The sequence below is a fragment of the Spodoptera frugiperda genome, chromosome 31, assembly GCF_023101765.2.
Source record: "Spodoptera frugiperda isolate SF20-4 chromosome 31, AGI-APGP_CSIRO_Sfru_2.0, whole genome shotgun sequence".
NCBI lineage: Eukaryota > Metazoa > Arthropoda > Insecta > Lepidoptera > Noctuidae > Spodoptera > Spodoptera frugiperda.
Window position 1 is genome coordinate 2,535,383 of NC_064242.1, and position 26,053 is coordinate 2,561,435.

Sequence of the window (26,053 nt, forward strand, 5' to 3'; positions counted from 1 at the left end):
AGTTTGTTTGTTTGAACGCGCTAATCTCCGAAAGTACTGGTCTGATTTGAATAATTATTTTTGTGTTGGATAGTCCATTTATCGAGGAAGGTTATAGACTATAAAACATCACGTTACGATCAAAAGGAGCTGGGCAGAGCGGGTGAAATCGCGCAGACGAAGCTAGTAGTTATCTACTAAGTTTAACACCAAACACGTCCAGATTTTGTTACTATATGTGATTTATCTCAAAGACTAGATGTCAACCATGACACTAACTACTACTCGGCATAGGTTCAAGTAAAAAAAGCATTGCATACCACCATCCCAAAAAACTATCACTCACAAAACCAATTCAATAACAAACCATCTTAACAAGCAAACAAACTTAACCCTACACTACCATAACTGGAAACAAATAGAAGGGCTGTTCGTGTCACTCGGTCATTTCGACCACGGCGGACTTTCATACGTGTCGGCTTGTCGGTGAAACTGTTTGCACTTCATACGGAAATCCTACAATTACGCCCTACAATGGTAAGAAGTAATAGCTCATCAGGAAATACGAGAAATGTTCAGTAACTGTTGAACTAGTTCGATTCCGGTCGTGTGCCCTTTTTAGATGTGATGATCAATGATAATGTTGATACGTTTTTGCTGTGTCTAGTGTTTGTGATTTGATTTTGTTTAGAATTTTCTTTTTTTCTGTTATAATATGGTAACCGAGCAAACAGGTCATCTGATGATAAGCAATCGCCGCCGTCCATGGACACCCGAAACATCAGAGCCGTTACAAGTGCGTTGCCTACCTTTTTAGAGGTTATCAATTAAAGGGTTGTTGGGGAATCGAGGATTGGGAAAGGGAGTAACTGGGCCGGGATAAACACATTTTTAACATGATCACTTGAACATAAATACTACAAACAACGACAGCAAAATTTCACAGTAAAGTACCAATAAAGAACAAAAAGTACAATACAATACTGAATGACAAAAACACATAACAACAATTAACAACCAATACAATAAACTATTAACACACCAAACGACCATACCAGTAGCCCCATTTAGCAACAGGACCGCATTCCCCATCAAAAACAATATCGCATCGCGGCCAATATTGTAATATTGTTCTTAGCATTCGCGCAGTACTTAAACACACTATTGTTCATGAGACAGGAATTTTGTCCAATGCAAATACTTAGATATTAGAGACAGAGACCTAGAGCTATCTAGATCAAAATTTAATAGTTATTTTATTGTGCTAAAGCGTTTGTGTAAACAATAATGCTCCCATTTTGTAGTGCTTTGGTATTTTCGTTGAGAAATTTTACTATGGATTGATATTGTGAGAGTCGAGTGTAATACTGATATTTGTAGTTTGGTTTTTCCAGTTGCAGTAGTTTAGTTTTGGTGTTATCTTTTTCATTCAGTACCTACAACATGTTTTTTGATACGGTAGATTCATTAATACTTTCATTTTCTTATTTTATAGAAAAGATTGGATACGGTATTTTGTCTGACAAAATTAGTTTGATACAGACTTTACTGGCTATTAGCAACCTTTAATGGAAATTGTAACAAACACAAATATTACTCGTAGCTCTTTGGTTTACTGGGGCTCCAGCACGAAAAGCAGGAGTAAGAACGGGGTGGTTTTAGTCAGTATGAGTGACACTCCCTCTCGCCTCGCCCAGCCCGAGAAGTCATTAGATGATTTTCCGCCCATCAAAAATAAATGCACAGTATTCTACACCACTAACCCAACACCACATCTCTACACAAACGCTTAGCTACACAAGCTTCTCATTCCAAACATTAATTTATGCCAATTGGCCTATAAACCATAGCTTAGTCCAACCTTATTATTTCCATGTAAATGCTATCACAACATTGTGGGCACATTATTCGTCGGCATTAACGCCAAGTTCCTTGCACACAATATTTACGTTCCAAGACTCCATTCAGATATTCACACAAATCTTAGTCAGTGGTCATTATTTTAAAAGTTATTAGTTTGTATTTTGTTATGGAGGTTATGCCTAATGGTGTGATATTGTTGTCATAGAAAAGTAGGACTAGTTTTGATGTACAGTTGTGGTTCTGAGTTGGATCTGTGATAGGATAAGAACGGATAAAATAGGTAAAAATCCTTGTGTGATCCATTGTGCATATGTGTAGATCTGAACATACAGTACCCTTAGTATGAGTTCGCTTTACGTTTAAAGTAATCAAAACGAGAGCGCGTTTGGTGCTCTGATTGGCCAACTCGAATAAACTAACCAATCAGTTTCGATTACTTCAAACGCATTATGAACAAAAAATTAGGAAATACTTTTAACTACTATCAAAATGCTATAAAAGGTATACATAAATCTTCTACTGATGTGGCACAAAATGTTGACTGTTGACTTATAGCGTTTGATGAGAATACTATTCACTAGTATATCTTCGAGATTTCCAGTATGTTAGGAAAAACGTCACACCCAATAGTCGAACATTACTTCTACAAAATAAAAGAGGCATTATTTTCTTTCATATTTTTTGTTAACAGCCGCTCATTCACCACATACCCAATTGTATACAAAGAAATTGTACACAAAAACGAGACGATTTGTGTTTTTGCGAACATTATTCTTATTTTTGCGCGATAACTGTAAATTACGAAGAATGGTGGTACAGTTCTGTTGTTTTTGCGTATATTTATAACGAAATATGGTCATGATGGAGAGAAATTATCGTTCTTACAAAACATACGTATACGTTGGACGTTTTTAATGAACTTTTCTTTTGTCTGACTTTTTGTTAATTTGTCGCTGTAACTGTCAAGAACAAAGTATGTTGGCTACATTTTTATTTATATTAAAATAGTTTGTTTATTACAGACTCCCTTGTCATACAATTAGTTATATATTCAATAATACTTATTATAAAGATATTTCATGTTACACTAACCACTAATATTACTATACAAAACACTTAATGATACCACCTTTATACAATATATAATATCTTAATACGTTACATACATTACATTAGCCCTACTGGATCAGCCCATCAGTACGATGAGCGAGCACACGAACATTAGTTGTAGGCCAGCAATCGGTTTAATCAAACATTTTGTAGGGAACGGAGCGACCCAACCCACAGTGCCACACACTGTAGAGTTGGTTTCATATTATGATTGTACTGATTGAGCATTTTTTTAGTAACACGTAGCTGTATCATCACAGTAACAAGATATTGATTATCACAGTAAATTGATATTGATACACAGTATCAAGATTTGTACTTCATACGTGATAATAGACTCTCTTATACTAACTTAACACTCTTATGATAACTTACTTAAATCTGAACGAAAGGAAAATTGATTTTATTTACACTATTATTTTCCACTATCTAAAAATCGTGAGTACAAATTGACTTTGCAACCCAAATACGTACCATACCGTAGTTTTTCCGTACGAGATTCGTTTGCTCAGTAATTTTCGTGTCCCAAACTCTAACTGACGGAAAGAAAGCGAAGTGGTTTCACTTTCGTACAAATTATGGTGCGATGGGATCGCATACACGCCTTTATTTGACAAGTACATGGCCCTTATGTGGGGTCGCCATCTTGGTTTGAGATAAAAACGTTTTTTTTTTGAGGTTATGTCAATTGTTTTTTTTTTGGTTATGTTGGACATTTTATGAGTGACTGCAGATAGTAATGATGATTGTAATCTTTAGGCGTAAAGCTACTGAGTTTGTTGTTTTTAAATAGGTTACATAATTTTGAATTTATGTTCAGTGTTTATTATTTTGTCAGACATTCAATGGGAGTAGTAGCAATAAATGTAGAGCTGTGGATTACCGAGGCTCCAGCTCGAAAAACAGGTGTAGGAACGAGGTGGTTTTAAAACAGTTAGAGTCATCTCCCAAGGCGAGAGAAGACATTGAACGATATTCCCCTTCAAAAAAAAGTAATAAAAGAGATGTCTTTAAACAAATTACGCAATTAAAAACAGTTTGATTAATTAATACATTGGAGCAAATGGAAGAGAAATTATCAATTAACCATTTCTAAAAACACAAATCAAATCAAGTAACAGATAACGAATAACAATTTACATACGCATTAACACTTTCACTTCAATACTTTTAATCTCTAACTTGCAACTACATAAAATACTAAGTACTTATCAAGCAACTTCGGTATCTAAGTGGGAACATCAAAAAAGTCGTAAAAAGTCTCACATTTTGTTAGTGAGTGGTCTCCCCAGTGCTATAGAGAGAGCTTTCAACTTGTTTTCTTAGTTCACTCTTCACTTTCGATCGCTGCCATCCACTTTACTACTCAACTGTACCGATCTTACACTTCACAGGTACTTAAGAACGCCTTTGATAACGTTACGGTACATTCGAAGACAAAAGGTGTTGAGTTATGATGATTTTCAGTTCAGTTTTTTACTTTTCTTACTGAAAACAAGGAAATTAGTATAATTACACTTAACAAGATAATCGTTGTATATGATTGTAATAATGTTAATAATTTATAAATCAATATCATCACAATTATGACAAGAGGAGCTCTGATTGGCCAGCTTCAATCAACCAAATAATCAGAGGGCTTAGTACGAGTAGAGTTACGAGTTTATTTTACGTTCAATGAGATCGAAATGAGAGCGGGTTTGGCGATCTTATCGACTTGACCAAAGTGATACCACGGCTTCACAGAAAACCGAAGTGAAACAACGCTTGTGTTGTATTTCAAAGGTCCAATTACCTCCCTTCCCAATCCCCGATTCCCCAACAACCCAAAAAGGCCGGCAACGCACTTGTAATGCCTCTAGTGTTTTGGGTGTTCATGGGCGGTGGCTGTTGCTTACAATCAGGGGATCTGTGAGTCCGTTTATCGGTTTATAACATTAAAAAAATCCAATATGTAGGCAGGATCTATAGATCGAAGCGAGACGATATACAAGCAACACAGCAGTAACTAGCAACCACTTCTTCACCAAGTCAATCCTTCATAATCCCATTAAATAAATGACGACCCACATCCAAAGCCCATAAAAGTCCTTTAAAACTGACGCAAAAGGATAAAAATCCCATCGTACAGCGAAACAGTAAATTTACATGGGCCATAAAACCAGCGGAGATAATTCGCGGTTTACGACACTCTGATATGCGAGTTTGGCCTTGAAGAATAAAGTTTGTAAATGATATTCTTTGTTGGTGACCCAAAGCTTATGGAAATAGATACAAAGTTGCTGGCTTTATGGCCCCAATGAGATGATGATGTTCATGTGTTTTGCTTTTTTGTTTTGTTCTATTTTTTTTAGGGAAGGTGTGGATAAAGATAGATACTCGTAGGTAAGTGGGAGAATATTCAAAATCTTTAATTCATAACGACACATCGTTGGGTGAGTGAGGTTACCGGAGGCCCAATTACCCCCTTTCCCAATCTTCCCAATCCCCGATTCCACAACAACTCTTAAATTCCCAACCCCCAAAATTCCGGCATTGGTAACGCCTCTGGTGTTTCGGTATTCATGAGCGGTGATAAATGCTTACCATCAGGTTACTTATACCATAAAAAGATAGATTTAGATTAGAAACACTCCCAAAATAAACCGAATGTAAGTAGAATCAAAGAAACTTTTTGAATGTCTCAAAAAATCTGTTAATCCAATCTGTCACCACTTGGCCAAACTATTCGTATCTTACATTAGCACAAATAAAAAGTTCTTAGCGAAGACAATCCTAAATTAAAGATAAAAGTTTTATTCCTTGAAAGTAATCAAAGTGTCCTAACTCCCTTTTGTTAAAAGAAAGGAAAAAATCTTTTTGCAAAGCGTTGAAATATCGACACGGCAATTTCACTTAACAGTTTAAAACTCCTGCCATTTCTTTTATTCCGTTCATAACGAGAATAATAGAAGTTTTTTAAAATAAAAATTGACGACTAGGCAATGTATTTTTGGTTTTTGGTAGTAAAATAATTGGAGTTATTCATACGCGTATTTGTCAAAAAAGACGTTGAGAACGTAATCCGATAAATCCATAATAGGTTTCATCCAATCATATTCTACATAATTGACAAGTTTCGTAATTATTGAGCGTAGTTTAAAGTTAAGCGTCCACAGACCCGCGTCGTACGCATCACACGCATTCTGTATGACGTCATCGGAACGCAACGCATGTAGGCATTGCCGATAATGCGGATCCGTGGACGGATCAGTTGTATTAGTTTCTATACGAGACAAACTAAAATCCGTTGTGTGCGATGCGTACGATGCCTATAAACGCTTACCTTAAGCCAACCGCATCGCAGTGCAAAAGAAAACTATACAACATCAAGCTACGAAAAAAACCAACAGGAGAGTTAATCTCAACTCAAAATAAAACAAATAAAGTACAATATGCTTAAGAAGATCGCAAGTAAGTGAGTACTTGCGTAGTTAAGTTACTGATAAGTGCGAAGTCGCCTGATTGCGCACACAACAAAACAAAACACTGTTATTAGTATGTCATCGTTTATGAGCCCACTTCTTAACTAGAACAGCCGATAGCCTCGCCCATATATCTTTATAGTTCCCCCAGAGCGAAATAAAAGAAGTAATAAAACTTTTAACTACATGTAATGTCTTTACTTTTAAGTGTTATGAGGTTTTTATTTAAAAAAAATCTAAAACAGACAAAAATATGTCGTATGTGCTGAGTAGCAATTGCATTTTTGTAAAGTTAGGTATCGAATTCAATAATATTATTCAATGACTAATTAAGTAAGTAAAATAAAAACAAAATCGAAATATTGAAAAGTAAGACTGTAAAATAAATTAATTACCGAGAGAATATAACTAAAACCTACATGAGATTATTCACGAATACTAAGTGAATATCACTAGACATTATATTAGATTCATGCTTTTAGAAAACGAATGGCTCTTTTTGTCATAACCATCACCACGCCGATGACATCAATGTGAAGCGCGACACTATCGGTGGCAGGGCGCGATCGTGCGGGAAATAGTGCGCAATGTGATGCTTACTGTAAAATTGCTCACCGTTGCCCGCCCGAGGCGCGGGGCGGGCGGGCGCAGACAGCGCTAGCAGCGCGAGCGCCCACCACCATGTCATCACAACCACACCTGGAAAGAATGAGAAAGACATTATTAGACATTTATACGATTATCAAATACAATAAAGAACTAATATCCGAATACTCAATTTTAAGACGCTCTGAAATGTAGTTCTTTCACTATCAATTCTTTATAAAATGACAGAGATAGTACGATATTATAAGTACAACTTAAAATGGAGTAGCGTTTGAGTATTCGGGCTTTAGGTACTGTAAAGAAGTAAGGAGACAGAAATAAACGCTAATGATAATGAATTTTGTCATGCATTTCTAAAATGCAAATTTAGATCAGTTTAAGTTCTGACTTTGCTTAATATAAAAAGATACATTATTTTCGTTCCTTATAGACACACAGTTTTGATGACTAGTATTCAATACCTTTAAAGACGAAATCTATAGTCCCTAGATTCTCGATATTTAGTTACAAAAATACATGTAGAAAGGATGGATGAAAAAAGATTTACGAAATAAATATACAAGGATATGAATGGGGCGGTCGGTAGAGGGCGCCCTAAACGGACATATAGAAACCAGATTGGCGATATATTACCGAAGGGCCAAAATAAATTAAAAGTACCCTTAACCGACGAGCATGCATGAACAGAAAAAGCGAAAGATGAATGTAAAATTCGTAGCAATTGACGTTCCACTTCTGCCTACCCTCCATGGGAGACGGTGTGAGGTTACATATGTATTTGGTATGTAAAATACAAAAATAAAACCGAAGGACTAGCCTTGTTTATGAAATAAATAAAGTAATTAGATTGTATTCTACTGTTTATTTACACAAAACGGATTCAAATCACAATTGGTCCAGAATGAAAATAGTATACATTTATTTTAACTAAGCTTTGAAACGAAAATTAAATTCAATTCAAACACCTGTTCTGAGCGAAATAAATTGGAAACACATTTATTCAGACCAAGAGAAACTGAAAATGAATTATTTAACAGCAATTTAGGTTTAAATGAAAATAACTGCTATAAATTATTTTCGTGAGAAAAAAGAGTGGAATTAATTTACCAATTGCTAAATGGGGTGCGTCTGGAGGGTAATGAATACAGACGCCACGCATATCAAACTAGTCCTGCCTATTTTTCCTAACAGATCTTCAATTCTATTTCAAAAGTCATAAAGCAGAAAATCCATTAAAGGGATTTCAAGGATTAGGTTAGCAAGACGTGCTTTCTATACGGACTCAAGGACCTATTCCTTTTAGAATACCTTAGGGACCATTTTATTGAACCCTAGTGGGGTATTAGGCGATCTTGGGTAGACCGTAATTACATACATACATAAATTCCGAACTTCACCCCTTGAGAGTTGATAGAAACTGTGGAAGCCCACCTGGTACCATCCTTCAAAGTTGTTTGGTTATTCCACGTATACGTGATAAAGTACTGTATCTAGATACGTAACATATATGTTATGGATACTCCGCACCTGCCTTTATATCGACCGTGCTTGTTTGTCCTACATTACTGGTGTCGCTTGTCACGATATCTTACTAATACCTATTTATTATAAATGCGAAAGTGATGATTTTATATGTATGTTTGTTACTCAATCACGTCAAAACGGCTGAATCGGGATGCAATTTGAAACAGAGGTAAATTATGGTCTGGGATAATACAAATACTATGTTTATTTCACGGGAATTGAGATGATGATGGGGTAGTAAATAATATGTGCCTAATATTTTAAAATAATCGAACAGGGCAGAATTAAAATGAAAATTAGTCGTCTACCCTATTCGGGCGAATCCGCTGACAAAATTTGTTATTTATTGAAGTTTCGAACTTACTTCTACCATAAATAAAGCACACTTTCTAGAATCTTGTTCTAAGTCAGGGCCAGGATGCCTTTATAGGCGCCTAATAAAAGATATCATAATCCACAGTCGTCTAACACATAACATTTCTCACGTCTCATCAAGCCACGAAAAAGGAACCTACTTCGTAATCTCAAAGAAAGATCTTCAAAGACGAAACAATATACCAATCTGCAAAGAACACGACATACGAAACTCAATTCTTTCACTTTATCGGAAGCCAAGAGAAATAGCGGAACGAATTTCAACAATACATCGTTTCGAAGGAGCGAAAAAGTTCAAAAATTGCTTCCTAAATCTCATGACAGTCTTCCATTTTGCCCCTCGTCAAGGAATAACTTCAAAAACTCGGTTACACAAACTATACTCGGGTAGGGGTGTCAAAAATTCTGTGGTGCTAGTGAAAAAGGGGTATAAGTCCAATTTTGTCGAAAATTACTATGCCAAAATGATTAAGTATGGGAGATTTCGGATTGATATCACGGCCTCACAGTAAACCGACGTGAAACAATGCGCTTGGGTTCAATCTTTTCAATCCCCGATCCCATTATACCCCAACAACCCTTAAATTTCTAACCCCAAAAGGCCGGCAACGCACTTGTAACGCCTCTGGTGTTTCGGGTGTCCATAGACGACGGCGATTGCTTACCATCAGATAACCGTCTGCTCGTTTACCGGCTTATACTATAAAAAAATGCTTCATCATTCAATTTGTTTACCTATACACAAATATCAGATGTATTTTATTCAGTAGCGGTTTAAATAATACTCATGTATGACTTCATGGTCAAACACGAATTGGACTGATTTTTGCGTCTCCTGTAAATATTGCATTTTTCCATTTAGATCCTTTTCCACTAGGCCCACAGAATTTACATTATAACTTTTTGTTGCTTCGCCAACAATTTGTATTGTATGTTTTTACTTTGATTTTATGAGTAATAGCTGATGTGGGTCGGAAAAGGGTCTTTAATATGTCATTGTGATATTACGGTATAATTGTTTTACTGAAGGATATACAGGGGGCGCTTTGTTACCGTCGTCAGCCAGAAAAAATATAATTTATGAACCTTTTGATAATGACATTCTCTGAAAGGGTCGGCAGAAGTATGCTTGTTAATGAAGTTTACTTACTGATTTATGATGATATCATAAAAAAAAAATAAACAAATTACATTTACGCAGATGTGATTCTTATATAATTATTTCACATCAACAACCTATAAGTGGCCACTGTTGACCAAAGGTCTCTTCTCGCACGGAGAAGGTTTGAGCATTAACACGATAACTGCTACGTAAATCACCGAGCGGTGACCGGAGTTAGCGAAGAATTTGCCTTCAACAGTTTTCTGTCGACAATCAAAGGCTTAATCTCCACGCTTGCTCAACGCGAATTGATGATTTCAGACTTATAATTATAAATTATAAGCCCATTCCTTACGATGTTTTCTTTCACCGTTTGTCAGTGGTGTCTATATAATCTAATAACTCGGAAAATGTCACATTGGTACTTGCTGTTAGTAGGTTTCGAACCCGTCGTTAAGCATGAGATGCGGACATCTTAAACCACCTGAGCTATCACGACATTATTATTTAATTTAGTAATTCAAAATTCCACCAACCAGCCTAATAAACTGACATGCTTGGAATCTATTGCGACTTTACTTAAACTAGCGACAGGCCACATACCATTTTAAATATCCTTATCAACATGAGCTCCTTCATACGTCGTCTGTAGTAAAACTATTTGCGATAAACTCGTCTGGTTTGTCAACGGTGTTTTAATGGGCAATGCAAGGTAAGCATAGACTTCCTGCCCTGCACCTAACGGGTATATTATGGCCATATCAATTACTGTCTTACCCAGAACACATTTGAGCCAAGTCTCTATTTTCGATAAGTTGTATTTACCTGATTTACTATTATAGTAGACTGTAAAATATTCAATCAAAAGATGGTTATTTTAGGTACATTTTAGATGGTTATTCTAGCTACTTCTCTACTTCCCTTTATTACTGGTTTTATTTCAGCAAAAATTTGCTTTTAACCGCTTTAAAGACCAAACAATTACTGTACAGCATGTAATTAATATGTTCTGATCATATTCATTTTAACTAACACTTGGGAGATACACTTTAGATTTATACTTAACGAACGCAAAAACATTACAAATACCTAGAAAAAGATACGTTTTACGTAAAAATACCTTTTAAAACACCTATTCTGATATTATAGTAAACGATAGTTGACACTTAGAAAACTTCTTCTGGTCAATAAAACGCTTTTAATCTTCAGCAGAAAATGTGAAAGTGTACCAAGAATCCCATTTTAAGTTCTTCAAGATATTTCTAGAAAATCTTTGACCTCTTACACAAGTCGAGCACTTAAGTTTTTGAGCCATAAAAACAGAGGATCCATTAAAATTTTGAAAGTAAAAGTTCTGATGTAAATCTTCCATCTACCAGCCTTTGTCCAGAATTGGAACGAAGTAATAAAATCATCATTAAAACAACTTTTTGTTAAAAATAATTAGTGATTTTGGTTTTATTTTTTGTTTACTGTTTGTGACAATTTGTTCTTTCTTAGTTTCAAATTGTGGAAAGACAAGTTCAAGAAATCATCCTGATGATCCTGGGTAGCAAAATTGTGCACTTGAGTGAAATTTAAAATGAAAAGAAAAAGAGGATCCTCTGATTAGACAAGGTGATGACGGGATAGAATGAAGTGCCTGACGGGCTTTTTGCCCAACTGTTGTTGGGATTTTTTATCCATGATGGTGTTTTATCACATCATACGTTGATTTGTTCGACGATCGTCTATGTAGAATTTTGCCTATTTCATATGTCGCCACAGTATCAACTCCAAAACAAATCTACGTGTAATGATAAAAATTTAGGTACAAAATTAGATTCAGTTTCCACGAGGTTTTTCTAAAACAAATCACTTAGAGAAAACTGGGTTATGTCAACCAGTCTAGCACCGTCATTATCGGGGACCACCTGAGTTAATACACCTTGAAGCTCTTAAATAGATGCTTCAGCAAAAACCTGGTAGTCTGGTTACAGATCTATGGCTAATGACTGGAAGAGATTTTAATTACTTGACACGTTATAGGTATGTCGTGTTAAAATACGTAATAGATGTAGTGACTGATACCAAATGTTTACAATGCCATCGATGAATTTTGGATCGCATATTTTTTTTAATATTTAATTTCAATAACTATTTAACGACATTTATAATCATAATTGAAACAATTCCTACTTAAACATAAGACGTTTATTCGAAACGGTCTTTCAATAACATTTGTTTTATGACAATTTATATGTACTGCATGATTAAAATCTACATCATCGAATTTATTGTTACTACATAGTATAAAACAAAATTACTTTTTCTAACCCTATGCCTCTTTGTATGCTTAAATCTTTAAAACTACGCAACAGATTTAGATGCGGTTTTTTAATAGATAGAGTGATTCAAGAGGACCTTTTATATGTATAATACATGCATCACCGTTGCATCCATGCGAAGCTGGGGCTTTTTTATTTAATTCATTTACTAGCGACCCGCTAGTAAATGAATTAAATGAAGTATTTTTAAATTTCACCACACACTACCATTCTCACTTGAAACTAATCGCACAATCAATGCCACTTCTAGTAGATGTATATCCTCATCAGTTTCATCAACTAGACAGGTGTGGACAGGCGTGCGAACTAATCACGGATCTCGTACAGAGACTGTACTGATGTTGTACTGATACGGTTTTTATGAGATTCTCTGTAGTGTAGGTAGCTGTGTAGCTGTTTACTTTGTTTTGCTGTCACGTTATTGTGAAGCTGATTAGAGTGGGATAATTTGTTTTGTGGCACTGTTTCTGTGGGTATTGTAATACACGATTTCTTAGTAATTTTAGTAAAATAAAGTAAGTCAGGTTCATAGTATGACTGCTAAAAAAATTATATTCGACATCTTTTCTACATACATGACTTCACGCCTGTCTCCTATGGGGGTAGGCAGAGACAATGGATCGTCAATTGCCTCGAATATTACACACTTCACACCTTTCGCTTCATCAACAGTCAGCAGTCTTCATGCATGCTTGTCGGTTAAGGGTACTTTCAATCTTTTCTATATTTTGAAAAAAGTGACTGTAGTAGTAGTAGTTTCGAAACACAAATATTGTACGATTATAATCAGCATTCCCAACACATTTTGTTCCTAATAATATTCTTTATTACATAAACCACAGCCACACAGACATAACATCACCCACACCACAACAAAATAACAAAAAAAAGCAACTACGATCCATGAGACTGGACAACACTATACTATTATAAAATTACAGGCCACTAATCAAGTGAAATTATACTTTCATTGGAAAACAAAATGGAAAATTGGAAGCGTATCCGACAATTAGGTATCATCTATAGACCGTTACGTTGTTAAATTATCTATACTTAAGCCTCATTACGGATTGTGTACACTACACGATGAGCGATGGCGAAAATATAAAGACTAACATTTATTTTTAGTAACTAGTGACAGAGGTAGATGATGTCACAAATCCTAAATGGAAAATCCCAACGTACAACTATTGGGGAGCCTGGTTCAAGGATCTTTCATTTCCTATCTTAGAAAAGTTTACTCTATTTTACTTCAGGGAACAGATCCCTAAATACTCATCAAATCAACAATAGGTTACACTGATGGCAAATTAATAATAAAATCGACATGCTTCCGAACTCGTTATCAGATCAATATTCAAAAGAATTTATTTGATTAAGTAATTATTATTATCCTCCGAACTTATAATAAGACTTAATCAGATTAAAAAAACTATCTGCTGTTGTTTCATTGTATAAAACAATCTATTTTCTTGCGCCACAAAGTGCAACAAAGTGATAGGAAGGCATTAGCAATAAATTTTCCTTCATTTCCCTATATGATAGAAATCAAGTCACTTCAAGGGACACGATTTGCAATTTCTAATGAACATTGCAACTCAATTAAGCTGAATGATGGCTACTCGTTCGTTTCCTTTCGTTTCGAACTTTCTACGGTTTAATACATCGTTTTACATTTACTACAATTAATGGATCCCCAATTAAGTATTATTTCCTATTTTCACTGTTTGATATATTCGATTTAGTTAGGTATTAATTTTCATTAATCTACATAACAACTGATTGCACATGAACGTAACTTATCAATCGTTTCAAATCTTCGTCAATCTACAAACCTCGTACTCTGAGCTGCGGACTGCCTAGCGGGTTATCGGGGCTTCGGCTCGAAAAGCAGGAGTAGGAACAGGGTGGGTTTTAGTCAATGATAGTCTGACATTCCCTTTCGCCTCGCCCATGGCGGAAGAAGTCATTGGATAATTTTCCCCACATAAAAAAATAACCTCGTGTTCTACAGCCGCTTTTGCGACCACATTCGACCTACGCAGTCAGTCAAATACTCATAGCATCGCTTAGCTAACACAGGAGTGCATCACAAAGATCCACCCACAAATCGTTCCAATAATTTAAGGGAAAGTACCAATAATTGAGACAGTAGTAAGCACCAGATTAGTACTTAAGTATTATGTTCTAAGCCCCAAGAGGGGACAAAGTTAGAAGGAATTAGTCCTGTCTTACTTGAAGACTTTATTACTGAAGTTTATACAGCGTCGCTTGAGAGAACGTTTTTAATGGACTTTATTAAAGGGTCGTAAAGATAATTTTGGAATTGTAATAGCTGGAGTCTTATGTGGAGCAATATGTAACTTGTTATCTCAGTTGTTCCAGCGTACCATACTATCACACTTAAGTCTTAAATTTTTAATCAAAGTCACGTATGTGTATTTCGTTCATAAAAAGCGATAAAAATAGCTTTTTTGCCAATCCCAATAGTAATCCAGTATAATAAATATCGATTTAAATGAAAAGATAGCGTAAATAAAATAAAACAGTATTACAAATGCATTGAATTAAACCATATCCAGATCGACACTTTTAAAAGAAAGTCCAACACAGACGAATACATTCAGTGTCGTCGCAAGACGTTCCATGCAGATACGAAATTTAAAATTCGAATTTAACATTTGAATCGGTAAATATTCATGTCGATACCGACGACCGAGTGCATACGACAACTTTGACATTAAAAATAGGCAAAAATAAAAGTGAAGCACTATTTTGAATGCTTGCAACTTTAAGTAATAAAAAGCTAAAAAGACAACTAAAGAAACAAATCAATAATAAAACGGTTTTCTTTTTCTTGATGGCAATCGAGTCTCCAATAAAAAATGAAAAGTAACACGCTAAGCATTTTTTCACACGTCACTTTGACAGTGACAGCTAACGTCAAAAGTCATCACCATAAAAATGGCGGCGCATTAACGTCAAGCCTCTAAACAAGACTACTGCAATCGAAACAATAGTTAACATTATCTTTCGCTACACACAAAGCATGTTACAACAAAAATTGCCGAGTCACGACCGACCTAAGGGCACGCAACACCGCACTTTCTTCAAATTCGTTATAATGTTTTGACAAGTAAATTTGCTAGCGTTCACTAGTATACTTAGCCGAGCTTTCTCGTATGATTGACAGCAAATGTATCGATGGCTCACGACTGTCACTTTCGCTTGACGTGATGGACTGACGGACTGACGTACGGCTTATCTCGTCAGTAACAAGGAGTATAGAATTAATTTGGAGATGATGGGCTGATGACTGATTTCTTTTGTTGTGTTTTGGGACGCTGTTAGCGCTTTCAAGTGTAATTGAATTATTGGAAGTGAAATGATTTGTGATTGCTAACACGTTTTGTTGCAGTTCTGTCTGAGCTTATTAATGGAATTGGTTTTTAAAGAAGTGTTCAATGGGGATACTTTCTTCCACTGCAATTATTGGGTTGTATTAAATCAAAAATCAAATGTACATGAAACTCATTCGTTATTGAATAATTGTAAGACAACGTAGAGCCAAAAATACAGGCTGTAGAAAGCTGAAATGATGAATACCTCTTGGGCAATGTAGAAAAGCTTAGAGCTCTAAGATAGGATTTACAAAAAATAAAAGGCAGAAACTTTACGAGCGCAACAGAAACTATTAAATAGGGTCCTCTGCCTTTTATTCCTAGACAATAAAGTCCTGTTGAGTGTACTTGATATGTACATGTTATCATTGTTTCAAGTTTACTCCTTGACGTACATCTTTTTTATGGTATAAGCCGGTAAACGAGCAGACGGATCACTTGAAGGACAGCCGAAACACCAGAGGCGTTACAAGTGCGTTGCCGGCCTTTTGGGGGTTAAGAGTTTAAGGGTTGTTGGGGAATCAGTAATTGGGACGATTCGGATGGGGGGTAATTGGGGTATTAAGACTGCGAATGTGGATAATTGGGTCCCTGCACTACCTAAGTATTGCATTTAAAATAAATTAAAATAAGGTGGGATACAATCACAGAATCACGAGTAATTCACTAAGCATTGCAATCATCTTTTATTTGTCACGTCCAAAAATGGGCTGACATCCTGGTACCTCAGCTTATCATTTCCAGAATCCACTAGACATCTACATTACAATTTAATTCCATTTAATACTATAATTAGTTGACCCACTACCATATCGTACTACTGTACTACTGACTACACTATAGAAACAAGATTATTTAATGAGCCTTCGAGATAGGGCGCTTAACCCACTATTACTGACTATTATACAATTTGCATGTAACATTGAAATTCACTCTCTGAGTGTTGGCAGTTAAAGGCGAGCCTTTTACTTGTAAGCAACTATCGGTATAATGGGTACTCATGTTTTTGTTTTGAGAAAGCATTTACGTGGTTAGCGTGTTTCGATAAAAATAGATATGTTGGTAAATTCTGGCGGTTGTAAAGTGGAGGTTGGTAAATTGGTTTTTATAATGTGTGCTCATAAGAGCAACAAAGCATAAGAAAAAGGCATAATGTAAAAAAACAGCACAAGCAAGGGCATTGGGATGCCTCATTCTCCTCCTTCTACCAAGCTGTCATGCTAGGTAATAAAGACGTCGGTCGCATGAGGGAACGAACCTCCTCACGCCTCAGCCATCGTGGAAGACATCCAAAATAAAACTCCTCATGTTATATGTTTTCTTAAAAACGGAGATGAAAGTCACATTATACACAAAATATGGCAACAAATATTGCTTTTGTACAGATATCTGACCGTCTTCTGATCCTTCGCTCCTTATGAAGCTTTTGTACCCTTTTCAGATCCTTTAAGAAAAATATCAGCGGGTCTAGAAAAACTTCCAAAGTTTACACAATACATGCTAAAAATATACTCCAACTTACTTTGAAAAAAAAATTAAGGTCGTCCCTATTTTATGCCATTTTGCATATTATTATTCTCCTATCAGTATGTACTCCTAAAATTGTGCAAATTTACTTTTTCATACCAAAAGCCTGCAAATAAATAGGAGTTTTCCCCCACACAAATATAAACAAGACCTCTACAAATAATTAAATAAAAACTAGATTGATGGCCATAAACCCTCTTTAGTGGACCCTGGGTGCTCATTCCAAGCTGTATAATGTGCTGTTGTATAATTTTTTTTTTTTTTTTTTTTTTTTTTTTTTTTTTTTTTTTTTTTTTTAAGAGCGAGCAGACGTATTACCTGATGGTAAGCAATCGCCGCCGCCCATGGACACTTGAAACACCAAAGGAGTTACAAGTGCGTTGCCGGCAAGGGTTTTTGGGAGTTAGGAATTTATGTTCGGGAATCGGGGATGGGGTTTCCTTATTTACATTTGCCATAAAATTAGAATTTTGAAAACAATTAATGAATCTATTTTCATTAAAAAATTACACCTATAAAGCAAAAATAAGGCAACTTCACGCTTTTTATCCCCGAAGGTGCATGCAGAGGTGCACATTACGACACATACTTAATGCCGCTACACAATATACACCCACTTTTCACCATTTGTGCTATAAGTCCCATGTTATGGGGGTGAGCCTATTGCCATATACTGGGCACAATTTCAGACTCCTTGCTACTACTGAGAATTTTACGAAAAACCGAAAAAACCAAGCAAAAATAAGGCTTAAAATTAACTCCGCGGTAGATACTGAAATTTCCGAAATCGACAAGACTGAAAATAACTTTACAACAGATACAGACATCGGAGAAAATTCCGAGCTCCGTACTCACTGTAAGCTAAAATGCGGAAATGGAAAATGTCAAATATATTGCTAAACCCTGAGATAGAAACGGAACTATTATTTGCACTTGCTCTGACAATCTCTACAAAAGATAAATAAAAAGCATTACTAAGACGATAACTATGTATTAAAAACTATGATTTGAATTCTTAAAAGGCCAGTAATGTACTTCAGACTCTTCTATTGGTATTGGTATTTGTATCACTTACCATCTCTTCTTCGTCCAATTATTATTTTTACTTTACAGGGTACATTATACAACACCTTTGTATAATAACTTAATGACTCTAAGTCCAATTTGGCATTCTCTAACAGTCAACCTTAGGGTGAAGCAGAGAGACAATTATAGTCTGTTACATTTAAAAAATACACAGCCTTTAAACAAAAAACATGTTAAAAACATCGACACAATAACGTCGCTTCGTTCAAAATAAATATTTCTTCACCGAACCGAAAATAGTTTTCCCCGTTCACATAAAACAAATAAAAACCGAATATCTGTCTGTCCTATAACACATTGGCTTGTCGCGAGAATGTGTGAACTGGGAATCAAATAGAAGTGACCTACATTCGGTACGGTAAAACATTTGCACTTTTCCATTTGAAGTTTAAATCGAGTTGGGTTTTTGGATGCAAGAAATGTAGGAACGAGATTTGTTTGAGGGTATTTTGTTTTGGTATTAGAGAATGTTATGTTTATATGTAGGTAAGCGAAAGAAGTGTAACAAACATACTTGTGATAATTATGAATTAGGTTTGAATCTATGACGTTAAAGTGGTTAATATATTATATAGGGGAAAGTGGGGGAAACACGAACACCTAAGGGAAAATATAAATAAAACAGTGGAATCAAATCACAGAGTTTCTTTAATTATTGAATTATAAACTTTACTTATCTAGCTAACGTATTACTAATCAACATCATTATTTTTTTTAATAAAATATAACAAAATGAACGAAAAACAAAACCCTTAGTGTTCGGCTTTACCCAACTGATGTCGGGTAAAGCCGAACACCAAGTGGGGTAATCACGTACTAACATTACTAAGGTAAATTGTAGTTTTTGGAACATAAGTATTTACTGCTCTGCCAATGCTGAGTTTCTTGGTTTGAACATCGACTATAGCCTTTTTGAGATCCTCTAAACTGCATTTAGTTTCAGTTTTTCTTTTATAATTACGGGGCATCTGAAACAATTTATTTGATGTTTAGCATTATCAAAATCACCTAACAACATAATTTAGTGCCACAAAGAAATCAACATAGACTGGAAAACACTATACCCTATTTGCCAGTGGCTAGTTGGAAAAAAAATATGAACAGGGAACTAACAAAAAAAGGAGAGAGGAGCAATGCCGAACGTTCGAGATTACCCGACATGCAGCGTTCGCCTTTGGGGTAAAGGCGAACGCTGCATGTCCGGGTCGAAAAAAATAAAATGGAAAAAATATTTTAAGTTATAAAACTTTTACCAAATGCGTCACTGTCATTTGAATGGTTTAGTATGTAAGTTTCCCACTATGTAAAAGTTAAATAACTATTCTCAATAGAAATAAAGCTACACCAAGTTCAATTTATCAAAAAATTACATCGAAAACATTGAAAATATTAAAATTGACATACCTTGAAAAGTACGTGCGTCCGCGTCTCCCGTGTCGTTGACTGGCGCTGGTGGTGGCGTGATCTTTGAGTTACCGGCGAGTGATATACGGCTATATCTTTCTAACATATTAAAACTATTGGGTTCGGGTTTACCCCGCGTTCGCGTTTACCCCACTTTCCCCTACTACTTATAATATTAATATTGCTAGCTTTCACTCTTTGTTTTTCTGAATTAGCATGCATTTTAAATAATGTTTCGATATTTTTTATACCACGTGGCCCACTTGATGGTAAGTAGTAACCGTGGCCTATAAACTTACTTGCAATACTTATTTTCAAAAGACCTTAGACATTCTAGTATTCCTGTAGAATATGAATTACAGGTAAACTCCATTTCAATACTTGTATAGCTCATTAATCATTATGTTTTGACTTATAACATTGCCGATGAAGACTTACTTAAGTACCTCTGAAAAATATTTCCCCACAACTTTACTTATATATTTTATTTAATATTTAATAAGTAGAGCACTTTTGCTCACGATATAGGACTGTCCGTCTGCCCTCGTCGACCTTTGGAGAAAATATGTGGGTTCCACGTTACCTACTGATATGAGACAGGTGCTCCGCATTCACTTGAAGTTTAGACATAATACGTAAGTTAGGAAGGTATATTTTGTAGTTAATTGGCCCACGGAATTATGTCCAAGGTTTAGGAATATGCTCGTGGCTTTATGTATGGGAATAATGATAGGTGTTCTTGTGTGCTCGTTTTATTATGGGGATGTTATCATACTTGATTGATTTTCAATCAAGACTTAGTGGTTAGTGGCTATTAAGTCGAATTCTGATATAAAAAAAAAAAATCTAATATTTAGTAACTTCCTTTCATAAAAGGAAATTAACGCAAGGGTTGATTTTTTTTTCGTGATGCCTCATCAGTTAGAATGCTTAATACGAGATTGTTTTACGTTTACAGAAGTTGAAATGTTACCGCGTTCGGCGATCTGATTGACCTCGCTGCCCCAATGAACCAACCAATCAGATGGATAATCGCAGTTACATTTCGATCACTTGAAATGTATAACAAGCTGTTACTAGGCCTTCAGGTTAAACCGGCTTATTCGTGTCGACCGACAACACATTGCTCTCCTGTAAACTGTCTCATTGAGAAATCTTAAAAGTAACCAATCAACAGTAAGATCGATCTCTTCAATATAAGTTTCCAGCATACTTACACCAATGCGTAAAATGCATTAAACTGCTTTTTCAACCGAGTGTCAAGCAAAAATGGTCATAATTACATTCCCATATCGAATTACTCATCTTAACGACATCATTAATACAACCAATATCTTTCAACTTCCATATATGTACAGCACATCAACATACACCAATCTATACAAAGTCTTTAAGCAAATTTTAACCTTATTAGTTCTGTTATAAAGTTGCAAGTTGATTAAATATCTAAGGGTAGTTCGATGTACGTACTAGTCTGTAGTAAGTGGTCTTACCATATACCACATTTAGCAGAATAATGACCCTTATTCCATTGCAGTAGAACAATTTGCGAAGAAATGTTCTTATGCCATAATTTCCATTTAATACGTTCCATATCAGTGAAGAAATGAACTAGTTTTACTTAGAGGAGTGCCGAAACATACTTATCGATGTTAGTGGAATCGATTTATTGTCATATGAAACGTATCGATTTAGAATCGATTCCATTGTGGCAACTGCTTTAAAATGTACGTCAACATAAAGTTGGAAAAATCAGGGGTCACCCTGTTAATATTAAAACTAAGAGAACATAATTATACCTTTACGCAATGAAATAAATATTTTATTTACCTATACACAATGTCAAATCGATTACTAAAAAAATTATCGATGCGCTCAGTATCGATTATTTTTCTTGGTTTCGTAAGTTTAACATAAAATGAGTAGGAATGTTTAGTTGCAGTTGAAGTGGTAACATAAAAACATGTTAATAAGCCTTATGAAAGAAAAAAATATTATATAAAAATATAATTATACCTTATAATTATCTAATCGATTACTCAAAAAAACAATCGATGCGCTCAGTATCGATTCTTGCACTCGGCTTCCTAGTTCTACCATAATAATATGGGTCAGTATGTTTAGTTGCAGTTGCAGTGGTAACATACGGGTATGTGAGTTACTGTCCGGTTCTCTTGTTAAGTGAAAACGTTGCGAGTATGCGCTCATTGGAAATCGCGTAAAGAATTATTGTTCGATGTGTGGTATGGGTATGGTAGACGGGTTTTCTCAACATTTGTTTCGTGGTTGATAGGTATTTCGTTGAAAATTGAGAGAGAGTTTGTAACTGAGTAGGAATATTGACATATTTGCTTGAAACTAGTCGAGTTCCTCGTCAAACAGTTACGTGAGTAAGCCGATAAAATAATAAATAATTTAGTATTTGTGCTTCTAATAAAATTCGAGGAAAAATAGCGTGGATTTCTACAGAATTTTCTGAAAATCTCAAACTAAAACTGTCTATAAAAGTATTTTTACTCCAAATTACCTTTTCATGAGAAGAAAACCAATAAAGTGACTTCCATTACGTCTCATTGATCATCTTGTACGTGAGCAATCTTGAAACTCTCTCAATAGCTAAATAGAATTGATAGAAGCAAAAAAATATATAGAAAAAAATAAATCACATAATAAATTCTAGGCGCACACTGATAACATCCAACTTCGCTAAAACAGAAATTGAGTTACAAAACAAGGACGAATGTACTTTTTCCACTTATTTCTTGAAAATCTCAGTTCGTCTCTAATTCTTGTTTCTTTTCAGAGATTTTTTATGTATCTATTGGATTTTGTTCATACAAGCACATTACATTTTTAAGGTTTCAATGTACAACTTTAGTATTTAACTTCACAACTGGGACCACTGTCCCAGTCGCCAGAGTTAATTGCGATCCCAGTCTCCAGATTTCTCTACTTACACCAATCAATATTTTGGAGATTTACAGAATCTACGTGCTCTTTTCAAAAATAACAAAATGATATAAATTGTGATGAAAAGAAAATATCACGAAGAATGTTTTAACAAGCCAACAAAACCTAAAATTCAATGAAATATTTCTTCAAGGTTCGTATGGTTTAACTTTTAACAACTTGCTAAACTTTCTGCCGTTCGTAACAGTTATTGGGAACTGAAGTTCGAAACTCGAACTTATCTTTAAGTTTAAATTGACCTAATAAAACATAGTTAGTTTGAACCGTTCGATCTTATAGAAACTTGGCATATTTAGTAAAATCTCAAGGAATTTAGTTTTGAGTTGTCGAGAATGCGAACTTTGAAAAACATTTTCTAATTGGTATTATAATCAATTCATAAAGACCACAAACTAATTGTTTGAAGTTAGATACAGAACTGAAATAATAAATTATTATTTCAATCGTAGTGGTTATGAAGTTACTTATTTATTATTTTCAGTTTGAAAAAAACTTACGAAATATACAATACCCACTCAAATGTCAACTTAAACTCAAACAAGATTATTTATACACCAACGGTGAAGGAAAACATCGTGAAGAAACCTGGGCTTATAATTTCTATTTATAAGTTTGAAATTGCTAACCCGCATTAAGCAAGCGTGGTGATTAATGCTCAAACGTCCAGGCGTGCGAGTGTCAATCGCGTCACCTGCCTGCGATTTTATTTCGAATGACCACGCACGACCCTCTCCACAAAAACGATTATTACATAAAAACCACTATAAGAAATTGAGTGAATATTCAGTTATGATTACGCATAAAAATCGTGTGTTAATATATGAAAATCCTTTAAATTTCAACATCAAACATGATTACAACATAACCATTTTACTTTTTATGAGTAAATATCCTGGTTTAAACATCAAAGCATTTACAATGCTTTTGATCCTTCGAAACGTACCTACATAGCAACGAGATATGGGTAGATAAAAATATCATTCACGTATGTGTTGTGTAATGGATTAATTCAAAATTATATTAATTTAACCCTTTAGCAGGTCAGATTGTAGATTACACGGTTGGCAAAGGAGCTAAGTACTACAGAAGAGAGTGAATTTAAGAATTGTCAAAAAGTATTATTAAATGAAATTTTCTTGCTCATTCTTTTCTTGTTCGAGAAGAGATGTGTGTCCCTTCCCTTCCTTTTCAGGGGCGTTGACCCGCTTTGGGCGAGGCCAGAGGGAATCTCAGACGCTTACTGACTAAAAACCACCCCGTTCCTACTCCTCCTCTTTGAACCGGTAAACCTGCTAGGTAGATCGCAACCAGACCCGTGTGTGCGGCGCGTCGCGTTTTGCGCGCGCCTCAAAGAGCCATCAGACCACCACAGATGGGGCCCAGTAGGGCTGATGCCTGATCCGGAGCTGCGGACTACCCAGCGGGTTTACCGGAGCTCCGGCTCGAAAAGCAGGAGAAGGAACGGGGTGGTTTTTAGTCAGTAAGAGTCTGACACTCCCTCTCGCCTCGCCCAAGGCGGGAGAAGTAATTGGATGATTTTCCACCCTCAAAAAAAAAAAAGGTAGATCGCAACTCCGGGTCGGGTATCAGTCCTACTGAGGTTTCTCTACCTTTGGAACAAAAATAAACTGATATACTACTAAAAATAATTAAAATAACATCACTCTCTACAACTTTCAACCAAGAACCCGATTAATTTATCGTACAGGATAGAACATAAACATGGTTTATAAAGTCATATTTACCGAAGGACATATAAATATCAACTAAGCACATACATAAGGGTAACTGCTCTCATAAAAGCAACATTTCCTCCGTAGCATTACCAATGAATCAAACGGCACTCATTTAACTTATGATCCTTATAAATATCGTGTATCTCTTCGGATAGTTTATTTCGAACCACGCCCTGGTATAAGACCGGTTGGCAACCAATCTTCAACTAAACTAGATGCTAAATCGAGAGGAAAATGTATGTATGTAGAACTAAATTTGTTGTTTATACAGAATTTTTATTTAATTTAATATTTATAATTGTAGTGCGTCGTTAGTAGAATGGTTTGTATTGGGGATTGGTCTTTCAATTGGTCAGGAATGACCAGAATTTTTTATTTAAGAAGCCACAATCAAAGACGTGGAATAACACGTCGATAGCCACGTAGGTCAAACTCAAAAAGTAAAGGTATGAACGGGGTGGATTTTAGTCAGTAAGAGTCTGATACTCCTTTACGCCTCGCCCAAGACAAGAAAAGTCATAAGCTGACCTTATAAAAGACATACTCTACCATACCTATTTTCAAAACAACTGCAACACCACATATGACCTTGAGCAAATAAACAAAAACATAAATAAACACTGCAGCAAATAGACTACAGCCTACAAACAAATAACATGCGAATAGCGTGTTGTCACACGGAACAACGATTGGGAACATAACGAGTCCCTCGTGGCTTACATGTAGAGCGGTGGACTATAAAACGCAGTGGCGACCTCTACGTCACTGATATGTTGCTAGTGTTTACACTTTAACGCGGCAGTGACATTGAACTGTAACTTCGTTAATGATAGTATAGATTTAGTCAAAATCTCTAGTTTTTTGAGTAAAATCAACTTTACCCCTTTTATCCCCGAAGGTATGCGGAGGTGCGAAAAACTTGGAAAGGCCCTGCAATACTTTGCCTGATCCGGGAATTGAACCCGAGACCTCATGTCCAGTCGCACTTGCGACCACTCGACCAACAAGGCAGTTTTTTTGTGTAAATATAAGTAAAACACCAGATAACCAGAACACATGACGAAGCAAACAAACATTTCCAATTAAAACTTACATCATATTCTTACTACGTGTTAAAAATATCATAAAACCAGTCAAACATACATACAAAGATCAAGTGCATTCATAAACGCTTGCAATGACAACTATAATAGTGTGAAAAGGTATTTTTAATAGGCCTTAGAACGACCAGAAAATCGTCATAAACTTGTTTATTATCCAGAACCGCATAAATTGGCGTTTAGCCCGAGATTGCGGACTAGATTAAAATCTTTCGTCGGCCAGTGTCCTAGTTAGGTAGCCCTACTGGGCTTGTTGAAGGCGCGTTCACATGCACTCGAGTACTTTCTGCGACTTGGAACAACGACATGACATTAGTAAGTATGTAATGTCACTTGCTCTATATTATCTCAGCATACAAGAATTACGTTTATGTAGTAGTAGTAGTTGATAGTTTTAATGCGTATTTAAGAAAAAAATATAAGTGTCGCAGCTCGACCGGAATAATACTCTAAATAGACCCGAATAGTTAACACAGGGA

General features: G+C 35.5%; 1 protein-coding gene and 1 long non-coding RNA gene across 3 annotated transcripts in view; both read right to left on the reverse strand.

Moving 5' to 3' along the window:
* LOC118282013 (serine proteinase stubble) overlaps positions 1–26,053 on the reverse strand; it is a 160,875-nt gene that overhangs the window by 63,027 nt on the left and 71,795 nt on the right. The window contains exon 3 of one of the 2 annotated variants that reach the window (XM_050707356.1): positions 7,017–7,115. In XM_050707356.1, the coding sequence (XP_050563313.1) occupies positions 7,017–7,115 (99 nt within the window). The remainder of the gene's footprint in view (positions 1–7,016; positions 7,116–26,053) is intronic. The other variant, XM_050707357.1, reaches the window with a different exon arrangement.
* LOC126912920 (uncharacterized) lies at positions 18,995–19,937 on the reverse strand. The gene is made up of 2 exons (XR_007707514.1): positions 19,769–19,937; positions 18,995–19,332 (listed from the first exon to the last, which is right to left on the reverse strand). It is a non-coding gene; the product is annotated as an uncharacterized LOC126912920 (long non-coding RNA).